At 62.2% G+C, this 12,845-nt stretch overlaps 1 protein-coding gene across 5 annotated transcripts in view; it reads right to left on the bottom strand.

The window, feature by feature from the left end:
- Positions 1 to 131: 131 nt before the first annotated feature.
- The window catches only part of ITPKB (inositol-trisphosphate 3-kinase B), an 86,965-nt gene continuing 74,251 nt past the window's right edge, over positions 132 to 12,845 (bottom strand). For 4 of the 5 annotated variants that reach the window (XM_028111569.2, XM_028111567.2, XM_028111568.2 and 1 more), the window contains 5 exons: positions 11,965 to 12,178; positions 8,173 to 8,377; positions 6,824 to 6,925; positions 5,456 to 5,527; positions 132 to 3,254 (listed from right to left, as the gene is read on the bottom strand). In XM_028111569.2, the coding sequence (XP_027967370.1) occupies positions 3,039 to 3,254; positions 5,456 to 5,527; positions 6,824 to 6,925; positions 8,173 to 8,377; positions 11,965 to 12,178 (809 nt within the window). In that variant the 3' untranslated portion in view covers positions 132 to 3,038. Of the gene's footprint in view, positions 3,255 to 5,455; positions 5,528 to 6,823; positions 6,926 to 6,997; positions 7,135 to 8,172; positions 8,378 to 11,964; positions 12,179 to 12,845 lie in introns of those variants that run through there. The other variant, XM_028111571.2, reaches the window with a different exon arrangement.

The following is a 12,845-nucleotide window of genomic DNA, read 5'->3' as shown; positions in this document are numbered from 1 at the left end:
GGCGTCCCTGGAGCCCCAGCACGATCCTCCAGTTTCCAAAGAATGCCACCACCACCACCACCCACCCACCCACCCACCCCGAGGTGCTTCTCCAGGGCTTGGGGTGGCAAGGACCGCACTGCAGCCGGCACTGTGGTCTTTCGGGCCTTTATTCAGAAGGTACGGAGCGGCGCGGTCTGTTTGACAGGCATTGTGCAGGGGGTGGGGGTGGTTTGTAACAGTTGTTTACTACAAGGTGTCGCAGAGAAAGGGGTGAAGAACGAAAGAGAACCCTTTGGAGAGGGAGAAAGGCACTGACTGGGGGGGGGGGTGTGAACCCCCCGCCTCTTCCCAGGCTGGTGGCCTGGGTTATATACACACAGGGGCGGGGTGTGGGCTGGATACGGGCAAACTCAAAGCTAGATACAGCGAACAGGGGAAAGAGTCCATCTGGGGGGGGGCAGTGCTGTGTCCGGGCTCTTTCCCCCAAGGGGAAAAAGTTCAGAAAGAAGGCACAGCTTAAAAGGACAAACAGAATCCAGCCTCCCAGTCTTAGTGTTTTGTGTAATTAAAAAACCGGAAAAAATAAATATAACTTAAAAACTTCTCACACGACACTAAAGGCAAGAGAAACCCTCGAATACGTGAAGCATGCTGCTCACCAAGAACCCCCCGGGGGCCAGGCAAGGACCAGGCAGGAAGGCTGTCCGTGCACCTGTGCGCACGCGCACGCGGCTTGGCTCACCGTCCCCGGCTCCTGCACGGCCAGGACCCAAGGATCCCTGTGGGGACTGGGGCTGGGCGGGGAAGGGTTCTGAGAAATTCCACTTGGGATCCATCTACCCCTCTGGGACAAGGAGGCGGCAGGGAACGGGGGAGAACAGTTAGCGAGTAAATACAGAACCCCAACCCCTAAGGAAGAGAATAACCCTACGAAGATGCCGCTTCATACCACTTTCATGGATAGAACGAGACCCAAAGCAACCTATTGGCAATGAGAGGCAGCACGGACCTCCTCTGATAAACACATCACTTGCACTTCAGCCCGTTTGCGAACAATCGGTGCCTGTTTAAAGTGCTTGAAAATTTTGTTCTCTTAAGTAGATCAAGCTGGTCACCTGCACTTTTTGTCTGGAGCAATCATTTGCTTTAGCAAACTTTCTTGGTAGAGGGAGGGCCCACAGTGCTGGAATCTCGAATCCCAATGTCAGAATTTAAGTCCCTCCTTCTGAGCCACAAGTCACTCCAGCTCCGGAAGGAGACCCAGAGCTGGCTTTGGTGCTCCTGCCTTCAGAGGTCACATGCTGTCACGAGGCCTCTTGCTCAGCAGGGCAGGGGCGTGACCTTTAGCAAACCCCCCCTGGGAGCTCACCACTGTTTTGAACAAGAGCCAGGAAGTTTAAAAGTGATTTCCTTTTAAAAAAAATCTGTACTTAAACATCCTCATGTGTCCCACCCTCCACCCCCACCAACTGTCACTCACCCAGCCCGAAAGGGGAAACGCTGGTGTCGCGTGGGGAGGTCGGAGGTCCCCCAGAGGCCCTGGGGCGGCAAGGGGGGGGCAGCCCAAGAAACCTTTGGACTGATCCCTCCAGGCGCACAACCCTGGGTGCACACATCTCCACCGTATCCCTGAAACAGCTCCCAGCACCTGCTGCCTGGCCAGAGCTCAATTCTGGCCCCCCCTGCCCCGTACCTGCACGGGCAAAGGAGGGCACCTGGGGGACACAGCTTCACATGGCCAGAGAGCTGAGCCCTTTGTTCTTAAAAGTCTGGCCAATTTTACGTTCTTCTCCATAACAGAGACGTAATTTGCTTGAAAATTAATACACGGCTTAATGGCTTCCCCAGCTGTCTTCAGGCAACCTGGAGACTCCAGGGAGAGATGCCTGGGGCACCCCCTCCCTGTCCCTGGCACCCACCACCTACCCTGGGAGCTGCCCACACCACATTTGGGAAATGTGGGTCTAAATCCTTCAGGCACTAAGAGTTGCTTTAGGGGGGAGATGAAGCCAGTAAGCCAGAAACTCGCTTCTTCCCTGCCCAGTGCTGCCCTAAAGCCCGCCCCAAACCTTCTGGGGACCTGACTTCATGACAGAAGCCCAGGGAGGTGGGGGTGGTGGGGGGGTGAGGGGACATATGGGATCGGTGCTCTGTAGGTTCGGCCTTCTTTCTCCGGGGCTGGCTGTGCCCGGCCCGCCCCACCCGGTGCCCCCCCGACCTCAGCACTGCAAGGCGGGGGGCTGGAGGCACAAATGGCTCCGGGGGGTTGGAGGGACATCCCTGGAAGCTCAGGCGTGCAGTGTCTTCTGAATTCAGAGGGGGAGCATCAGAGGGAAGAGCCCAGCTCCTGGCTGCCCCCTCCCGCGAAGGCCTAGGTCCGAGAGCACAGCCAGCATCTCCGAACTCCCAGGTCGGGCCCAAAGCCGGAGGTTTTCAATACCAGATGGGTGGGAGCCCTGCGTTAGCAAGCCACCACCGTCTGGGGGCGCCCCTGGGCTGCTAAAGGCCGACATGCAGTTCCCAGTGGCTTGGTACCCCAACTACCACAAGCCTGCAGCCAGGCACTTGCTGAAGCCCGGGTTCTTACAGCGCCCCTCACCGTGGCCCCCCAGCCTGTGTGCTGAGCTGGGCAGCGGCACTGACCGCACTGGCCACCAGGGGGCAGCAGGCCTCCACAGGAAGTCCGAGTGGAGGCTGGGGCTGGGTTAGGGACCCACCCCGCAGCCACCTGAGCCTGCTTCCAGACCCAAACCCAACGGAGCTGCCCTATAGGCCACTGAGGCCGGGTCTGGGCATTCCTCTTCTGCTCGGAGATCCTACGCGTAGACAGAAGTGGAGACCCCAGCTTCAAGCCCTTCATGAGGAAAAAGTCACCAGAAAATTTCCCCTCTGCTCTTGGAAATCTCCATCTTGTCTCTACAAAGTGTCTTGTAGTGCAGTTCAGGAGGGTCAGTTCTGGGGCTCGCACCCCTGCAGACGTGAAGGGAAAGGGAAGGAGGAGAAAGGAAGCAGAGGGGGAGGAAGGGAGGGTGTGGCGAGGCGGGCGCAGGGGGGCCTCAGGCGAGCGGGGCGCCCTGGCACATTTCTGTCAGGATGTCGATGAGGTTGTTCAGGCCCGAGAGGTAGCCGTCCTCCCGGTTCCCCTCCTGCCAAGGCACGTTGTGCTGCAGGGTCTGGCCCTCGGGCAGGGGCGTGGTTTTTCCGAAGTCGATCATCCACACCTTGGCCTGCTCCTTCTGGTCATGGATGAAGAGGAGCGAGCTGCCAATGACCTGGGGGGAGAGGAGGGTGGGTGGGGGACTGGGTAAGGCAGCGCCGGAGCCCCCACAGCCCGCCCCACCGCAGCCGGAGTCTACCCAGGGCAGGCCCGCCTGGTGGGGGAGGTGGGGTGCGAGGCCCAGAGCTCGAAGCTCCATCCTGTATGGCAAAGCCCACCCAGGGTGGCTGAGCAGGGGGCGGAGGATGCCGGCCACCAGGACAGCCACCGCCTTCCGTGTGGGCAGCGGCACGGAGGTCTAGGACGGCAGACCCGCACCCCCCAGCTCTGGCCTGCACACTTCCCACTATTTCAGACCATGGCTAAACCCTGGGCCTCACCGTGCCCCTCCTTCACCCTGAGGGACCTGCCCAAATACACACACAGCCCCCCACCCAAGAGGGTGGCAGGGAGGCCCAGACCACCCCCATTCCAGCAGCACTACCCAGGCAAAGCCTGCGCAGACAGGCCCAGGAGGGCCTCTGGGTCTGGTCCCTGCCTACGCCCCCACTCCGAGGACCACAGGCGCCAAGGAGCGCTCCCCCACTCCGGGCCAGCTCAGAGCAATTGCATGGAGTAAGGCGCTCTCCCAAATATGAACACATCCCCCAAACCCTCCCCCCAGGTCACTGTGTGGGACTGGAGAAAATAAGGGGGTGCGGGGAGAGGATGTGGGGTCCTTATAGCTCCTCAGGGCCCCAGGCAGGACAGGGAATAGCTCCTGGAAATGCTGAACCCAGAGAGGAGCTTCCTCTTCCCAGAAGGAAAATGGCAGAAGCCCCAGCTCTTTCTAGACCTGAAGCTTTCTAATGAGACTCCAGAAGGAGTAAAGCAAAAACAGTCTTCCAGAAATAACAGCAAAGGTGCAGAAGAAGGGCAGATGTTCGAGACAAAACCTGGGCTGCCGACCGGGAGCGGTACGGTCCGTGGGGCAGGTCGTGGGGCAGGTCCTGGGGCTCTGAGGCCCACAGACAGCCTGTGCCCTCTGGAGCATGCAGGCAGGCTGGGGGCGGGGGGGGAAGGGAGGCTCCAGCAGGCTGCACAAAGACCTTTTATCGAGCTGGGAATCCGGAGGCCCTGGGTGGGGCCGAGGGCTTGCACGCCCTGGGCCTCAGTGTGGAGGAGCAGAGGAAAGGGCATCCTGGGAATGGCTAGGCCAGGGGCAGCTGCTCAGGGCAGAGCCTGCCCCGTCTGCCCTCTGGGCACCACAGTCCCCCCTCACGGGCAGTCCTATCCAGGCGCCTGTCAGAGCCACCCCGTGGGACAGGTGCATCCTGACCAAGGGACCAGTTAGGAATAAAATTCCAGGGCAAGCCAGGCTGTATGCCCGGAGGCAGGGCCAGCCGTGTCACCTGCTCAAAGATGCCAAGAGGCCTAGCAGGGCCTGCCCCACCCCACTCTGGGGAAGCTCCCTCTGCCTGGGGTCCTGTGACCACCCGTTTCTCATTCCTCCTGCTGCCCCCACTGCCCCCTCTGTGGGCCGGGCTCAGGCTGAGGCTCCCTCTGTACAAGACCCCGAGAGAGGCTGCTTTCTGGAAGGAGACGCAAGCCTGCAGGGAGCATGGGATCCCTGCTTCACATGCACGGGGCCACAGCAGTACCGTTTCTGGGGAGCGGCATGCATGGGTGTGTGCACGCACACTCCAGGAGCTAGGGGCCCTGGACTCTCTGACATCAGGATCCTACAGAGCCCCCAGGGAACCTGCTGACAATTCCCAACCCTCTCTCGGGTGTCTGGGTTGCCTGCCTGCTGCCCCTGCAAACAGGTGCGAAAGCAGGAACAGGTGGAACGTTCCAGCCCTGCTCCAAGAGTGGTGCCTAAGACGGGCCAGCCCGTTCAGAAGGTCTTGGGTGGTGATGGGTGGTGGCTCTGCCCTAAGCCCCGGGAGCGTGTGGGACAGAAGCTTCAGGAGCTGGGAGGGGGAGGGAGCAGTGGGAGGAGATGACCACAGCCTTCAGGCAGGACAGCCTGCGTGGTCATTCCAGGGAGCCTGGTGCAGACGCGTGCCGACGAGGCTCCTGCCGGCAGCGAGGGACCTGATCCCAGGCGGCCTGCCTCTGGCTGCATGGTCTGAAAAGTGCCCCTTGGGCTTCCAGAACAAGCAGGTCTGGAAGTGTGAGAGGTGCGCTCACCACTCAGGCGGGCAGGCCCGAAGATCATGGCTGACCCCACAGAGCAAGGCTCTCTGCCCCAGAGAAAGAAAGCCCGGTATCTACCTCATGGCATTTGAAGAAGGGAGAAACTTCTAGGGTGGCACGAATGTCCTTCAGTCGGTCCCGGTAGGCGATCTGGGAACAGACAATGGCCAGAGTTTTGAACACTTGGGGGTGGGGTGGCTTTTAAGCCCCATGTGGCCTACTAGCATCGCTGGGTGTCAGACTGCAAGAGACCTTACACCCTGAGCTTTTATTCCAACCTCCAGGCCCAGGCGAGGCGGGCAGCTGGGCTCCTGGGGCCACGCTTCGTCCACCCCCCCCACCCCTGCACAGCCATGCAGCCCCTCCGAGCTCTCACATGAGGGTCAAGTTTATTCTGGAACACCAGCAGTGTACCTCCGAACTGCCTGGTTGCCATGGTGCCTTCCAGAATACAAACCTCCATGCCCCTGACCTTCCAAAGGACAGAGGAAGTGGGGAAGTCACAAATATCTCAGCCAGTGGCCTCTCCACAGAGCCCTCAGATGGGGATGGAGCCGCGCGGGCTCCCGGGGTGCCTGCTGTCCCCAGGGACCATGGGGAAGCCCGGTGCACGCAGGCTCCCACGGTCCCTCAATGCCTTTCTGCAGAACGTCGTGGCCCGGGGCTTGGCACCATGTGCTCTGGGGCGGGCACCGCAAAGGAGCGGGTGACCCGGAAAACAGAGGGCTCGGGCCGTGGAAGAGCTCGGGGCTGCACCCCATGCCCGAAGCCTCCTTGCCAGGGGCTCAGGGAAGCCTACCCAGCCTGCAAAGGAGGGAGGGAGACCCAGCCAGCGAGGAGTCTTCTCAGAGAAAAGGCTGTCCGGGTCCACCCCTGCTCAGAAGGAGCCTGTCCCCGGGGACTCCAGGGCCCATGTCCCCAGTGTGTCTGGGTCTGTCCCAGGGTGCCTTTCCCTAGGGGTATGGATACTCAGCACACCCTACCTCCGCCTGGAGGATCGAGGTCCCGACCCCAGAGGTCAGAGCCATCTGTCCAGCCTGTCCACTAGTGCAGGGGCCTGCGCATGAGATCCAGCTTGTGCTTTCCTAGCTGCGTCCTGGACCTCAGTTCCTCACCTGTCAAGTGCGGACAAGAACGTCTCCCTGCCCCAGAGGGCTCCCTGTGGATTTGCAGCGAGGCTATAGTGACAGCAATCCTCTCATGGGAGGGAACCGTCTCGGCACCGTGAGGGGACGGCAAGGCAGAGAGTGAGCCCATCGAGTGCCCCCATCCACTCTCGGATGGGGCTGGCGACCAAGTCACCTTCCTCTGCACCTGCCCAGCGGAAGTTTGGGGCCGGCGTGTGGGCACCGCGGCCCAGCTCAGTCTAGGGCTGGGCAAGCCTGGGGGGCACCAGTGGTCCCTGTGCAGCTGGCCCCTTCTGGCGGGGGTTGGGGGGTGACTCACCAGGATGTTGCGGTTCCCCTTAGTGAACTCTCTGAAGGCCTCGGTGACCTGCTCCCTCGTTTTGGTCTTCTTGAAGTCCCGGTTCACGGAGCCGTCTTCTTTCTGAGAAGGAGAAGGACACCCGCCCAGGAGGGGTCAGCAGAGGGCCCGGGGACCGGCAGGGCGCTCACTCACCTGGCAGCCCAAGGAAGCCAGGCAGCTCGGGGGCGACTGCGGAGGCGTCATGGTCCCTACGTGCAGGACAAGGAGGCAGGTGCGTGCACCATCCCAGGGAGGCTAGTTAGGTGGCAGCGCAGAAGGTCAGGGGAGGCCTGGAGGTGTGGAGCCCAGGGATGGAAAAGCAGGGCCATGGGCAGCAGGGGCCGAAGCCTTCCCCCGGGGCCTGGCCCTTGGAACCCGAGGGCCCAGGGGACACTGCTGCTGTCCAGACAGAAGAGAGGGGCTCCCTACGCCAAGGTCAGCTAGGTTTCCTTTGTAAAGTAAGATCTTTTATCACAGCTTCTCTGGAGACCAAGATATACTATTGCCTGCCTGTCTCTTCCCTGGCCCACCCGGTGCAAGAGATTGCTCCAGCTTCTTAGCCTGGCACTATGTCTGTTCCAGGCTGTTCCAGGGAAGCGCATGGAGCTCAGCTCCCCCAGGAAGAGCTCTGTTTTTGGGGACAAAGGGTGAGTGAAGATGGCTCCATTAGGAGCCACCAAACTTGGGTCTGTGCACCATCAGGCCGAAGGCTAGTTAACGGAATGTGCTTGCCTCTGAAAGGTTAAGCAGGACTCTGGGGTGGAGGGACAGCCAGGTGGACGGCCCATCTCGGGGGGGTGGGACCCTTTTCTGGAGCAGGGAAGGAGAGAGGCAGGTGAAGTGTTGGTGGGGACACTGGCCCGACAGTGAACAGAGGCCAGAACATCCAGCTGGAGAGGGAGGGGTTAGGGAACGGGGAATCGTTTCAAACGGGTAAGGGGAGGAGAAGGAGCATTACAGGGAGGGGGACGGGCATGAAATTTGCAGCCAGTCTGAGGGCTGGATACAGAAAAAGAAAGAAAATGCTGGTTTCAGAGGATAGGGGAAGGACGAATGGGCTTCTCAGCCCAGAGCTCAAAAAGCAGCGGTCCCCAGTGGACTTTCTGCAGAGGTGCCCTGCCTTCAGCCCGTTGGCAAGCTGGGGGCTACCAGCCGTCCAACCCCGATGCGAGGGCTGGGCGGTGGGGCCCAGAGTGGGTCGAGGATAGAAACCCAACAAGGCTGCAAGGACCGGGGTCTGCGCATCCATGACCCCCGTGTGTGGATGTCAGAGTCTCCATCCCTTCCTCAGCTGGGAGCCGGTGGCCCGTGCACCTGGCGGGCCTCACCTTGATGCCCTCGATCCTGAACCCGAGGGTGGCGGTGGAGCTGATGGTCTCCCTCCACTGCATGTACCGAGGCTTGGTCACAGCCCGCTGGGCCTTCTCCTCCTCGGTCGGGGCGTCAGGGTCCACCTCGATCATCTTCTGGTACATGTCCTTGCGGAGGCTGGGTTTCTTCCGGGCCTTGGTGAGCTCCTCCTCCAGGTAGGTCCTGTGTGGGGACGGGCGTGATGAGGACCACTGGCTGCACCACAGCTCCAGCCTTGCCCGAGGGCTGCACTCAGCTTAGCCAAAGGCATGCTCACCCGGGATGGGCACACACTCAGCTCAGGCTGGGGAGAAGAGGGCCACTTTGGGTGGGGTACACCACGCCAGCATCACCGAGGAGGCTTGGCACAGCCCAGGGGTCTCCCTTCCAGGAAGAGGCTCTCTCAAGAGGGAACATCTTGAGTACAAAGGCCAGGACCAGAAAGTGGTCTCTGAAGAGGCCACAGTGGGGGAGGGGGAAGCCCATGACTGGGAGAGGGAGCCTGGGTGCCCCAAGGCCACTGTTGTATTGCCCACAGGCCAGTTCAGCCTGCCTTGCCCAGCCCGTGCCTCCTCACAGCGGAGCCTCCAGCCTGAAGGGCCTGAGAAAGCATGGCCAACGCTTGCTCACTGCCCTGCCCTCCACACAAGCCGGCTGGGCCTGCTGGCTGACCTGGCAGGGGTCCCCCAGAAACTGGTGAGGTAACGGGAGCAGGGGCGGACAGGCCAAGTCCCTTACCCCATCGCCCGACCGAGGTGGGGAACCCACCCCTGCTGCACACACAGGCGAATGCAAACGCCCCCCTGCCCCCAGTCAAACCCCCAATCCCCTGCCCCTGGCTCCATGGCTGCCTGCGAGACTTCCTGAAACAGAAATCACAGCGCTAAGCTGCAGCGAAGGGAAGTTCTCGACGGGGGCCCCTCGTGGGTGGGGGCTGCCCACACGGTGGGCGGCTGTGACAGCGGCCCACCGCCCCCTCCCCGGCCGTCCCGGGGCCTCACTGGCCACTGCCCATCAGACCGGCTCCAAGCTGCTGTGCTGGGACCCAGAACTGACTGCATGTCAACTCTTGAACTCTTCCAAGCACAAGTTTTCAGAAACGATTGCATCAAACGCAAGAAAACGCCAAATCCTTGGGTGTGAACACGGGCCTGGTCATTCAGAGCCTTCCGTTGTACTCGTGTGCAGCCCCCCCCTGCACGCACGCGCACCCCCCGGACGCACACCCCCCCGCCACGTGCGCACCCCCACGCCACTGGGCCTGCAGAGCCCAGTCGGCGATGGGGGAGGGGCGGTGATGCGTGGAGGCGCAACCGGCCGGCCTGTGCGTGAATTCTGCGTGGCAGGGGCAGGCTGGCCATCCCCAGTGCTCCGGAGTGCGCTGTGGGGGCCTGCGGGGTGGGTGGGTGGCTCGACTTGTGCAAAGAGCTTTTACTAGCTCCTTAAACAGCAAGCGGGCCTCAGCTTCCAGTCCCTTCTGACCGGGGCTTTCTCCAAAGCTGGCCCGTGGTCCCTCCGGGGGGAGTAGCCCACCCTCTGGCAGAGGAAACGGTCAGCAACCGGACAGTGGGGCCCGAGCTCCCCGACGCCGACCCTGGAGGAAGGCGACACCTCCAAGGACCACAGGGTCACATCTAAGAAAACTCCCCAAGGACACGTGAGCCTGTGTCCGAGCAGCACCCCGGTCCCACGAGGCCCCTGGCTTAGGATACTACCGGTGCCCGTGCCCCCCGGGGCCGACGCTGGATTTGCTGATCAGCCTGCCCTCTTCTTCCCCGCGACAAGTCTCCACCCCTCATGCCGCGGTCTCAGGCCTCCCCCTTCTGGCAAGCACAGGCCACACTCCAGGCGTGGCCACCCACTGCTGGTCTTAGGGGAGGTTGTGAGGTCAAGCATTCTGGATGGACAGAACTGGGGAGGCAGTGCAGTCCCCGCAGGGGCACAGGGCCCCAAGGAGCACCCTTTGGGCCTGGTCTGCAGGGCCTGGTCTGGACAAGGCTGGCTGGCCTGTCGGCCCAGCACGGCCCTGCTGGGTCCCATCTGTGACCCCTACTCGGACTGGGCCGTGACCTCTGCCTTGGGGTGGCAGGAACGCAGGGGGGCCCATCCCTGGCATGGTGCAGCAGGGAGAGGCTGGGGCGAGACCCCTTCTGGGGAGACCCACCCCTCCCCTCCACACGGACTCCTCTGTCACCCCAAGGCCTCCGCCTCCGGGCCCGGCCCACAACTGGGCTAAAGCTGTTCCAGCCTCGCAGGTCACTCTGGGTCTCTCCCGAGAGCACCAGGCGGACAGAGCTGCAGGACCCAGCCTAAGGTGGAGGGGGCGCCTGCCCCCAGCAGCTTCCTGGGGAACAGACAGGCACACGGGGCACTAGCCACACGTTCGGGACCCACTAGCCACACGTTCTTCCCTCGGGCTGTACTTTTTTTGGCCACGGTCGGAGTGAACACTCATCAGAATATTGATGTGTCTTCCCTTGAGAGGGTCCATCCCAGTATACCCTGGGAGGGCCTTCCGGGGACAGAAATAAGACTCTGGGGAAGAGCAGTGGCAAAGTGGTGGCTGGAAGGACATTCTGTTTCCTCTCCGTGGGCTGGAGTGGTGAGGGCTTTGGACAGAGGGAGGGAGCGGGTCAGGGACACCCAACAGCCCAGTGAGACCTGTACCTCCCCATCCCTTGGTCCCTTCCTGGGGACAACACAGAGGGGATGCAGCCTGCGGGGCCTGACTTAATGACAGTCCCAGGAGGGGTGAGGGAAGGGAAAGGGGCCTTCTCCCCCAGCCTCCATCTCTGTCACACACACACAGACACACTCTTCTTTCTCATTCTCCTCTCTTAAGAAAGAAATCTGCTTACACCACCCAAAGCAAACACAGGCCCCAGCTCGGAGCTGCTTCCCAGGGCCCGGTCTCCCCGGCGAGCCGCGGGTCAGACAGAGGAGCCCGGCGCCTGTCTGTCCGGGCTGGGCCCCTGCAGCCAGCGGCTCCCCGAGGTGAGCGTGGCTCCCAGACACCACGTGGCCACAGCCCTGCCCCCGCAGGAGAGAAGGAGCTGCTCAGGGACCCCTGGGACGGAATGGTCCAAGTTTGAGAGGGATGAGAACTCCACGCGGCCAAGACAGGGCCCAGGGTGGTGCAGGCGGCAGGGTTTCGGCCCCTCTCAGCCCGGCGCACCACCCTGTCTCCTGGCCGCTCTTCCTTCTCCCTCCCTCCCCAGTCCTCTCCTGCCTTATCTCCCTGGGCAGATGCCAGGGCTTGGACCCGATTCCACGCACAGGCTCACGCAGCCCCTTGCGGCCTCTATGCCTTACTCGGGGCCCCGGAGCACCCCACGTCCGCCAAGGAAGCAGGTCCTGGGCTCTCCCTCCCCTCAAAGGGCAGGCGCAAGTCTCTTGGCAAACCAGCACGTTCCACTAATGGGCTCTCCCTTCCCTTGGGTGGGGGCACAGGTGGCACTGAGAAGGGCCCCTACCCCTGCCTCCCTGTGCGGCCACCCCCTTGCTACCCCAAGCAATCCCCCCTGCCCAGAAAAGCAGTTCTCTGTGCCCTCCCCAGGGAAGCTCAGCACGGACCCAGGCCCTGTTTCCGGCCCCACAGCTACTGGCTCCAGAGAGGGGAGGAGGCTGTCAGGGGCAAAGCAGGGTCCCGTCCCCTCTGCATGACATGCGATAGGACCGGGGTAGGAGGGGGCCCCAGTGGTCCCCCCGGGCCCCCAAGCCTGCCCCATACACACTGGACTTTGGGGTGGCCTCCGCGGGGCCCGGCTCACCTGACGCCCATCTTGCAGTCCATCACACAGGGAGAGTCAAAGGCGGCCAGCAGGTCGTCCATCTGGTTGTAGCGCTCCCCGTCCTTGACCACGTCCCCGTGGTAGGCGGGCACAAAGGGCTTCAGCACGTCGGCCATCAGCCGGTCCAGGCAGCGCTGCTCAGACTCACAGTGCTTCTTCAGGATCCTGCCGTTGGCCGCCGCCTTGAAGCTCCCTGTGGGGCAAGGTGGGAGGAGGCCTTGGTCTCTCTGCCAGGCCTGCCCTGCGCTGACCCCCCCCAACCCACAGCCCCCTCGGGAAGTCTCCCGGGGGGTGCCCCCCAGGTCCCCACTGTGGACCAAGCACTTTAGGGGGAGTAGATGCAGGTCCCGGTGTCCAGCCACGCTCACAGGCCGGTTTTCCCTGGCTTCCCCGACCGCAGGCTCCTTATCTGAAGGGCGAAGGCCCCCAGTGCTCACTGCTGGAGGGCCTGTGCCATCCTACTGGTATTACCGTTACCACCCCCAGCCCATCATCCGTCCTGCTTCTCAGGTGTTGAAGGCACCTCCAGTCTCCGGATAGGAGTCCTGGTAGGGCCGGCTTCAGGGCCGGCTTCAGTTTCAGGACAGGGACACTGGCTGAGAAGCGGGGGTCCGAGGCACAGCCCACCCGAGCAGGGCTCCAGTCACACTACACACACACACACACACACACACACACACACACACACACACACAGGAAGGTGTCCGTCCACCCGAGCAGGGCTCCAGTCACACTACACACACACACACACACACACACACACACACAGGAAGGTGTCCGTCCACCCGAGCAGGGCTCCAGTCACACTACACACACACACACACACACACACACACACACACACACTTTGTGTGTGTGAA

This window comes from Eumetopias jubatus, unplaced genomic scaffold (assembly GCF_037043125.1).
Source record: "Eumetopias jubatus isolate StellerSeaLion01/CBP00866 unplaced genomic scaffold, mEumJub1_p1.0 scaffold_12, whole genome shotgun sequence".
Taxonomy (NCBI): Eukaryota; Metazoa; Chordata; class Mammalia; order Carnivora; family Otariidae; genus Eumetopias; species Eumetopias jubatus.
Note: the sequence above shows the minus strand (reverse complement) of the source record. Positions and strands in the feature narration are given on the sequence as shown.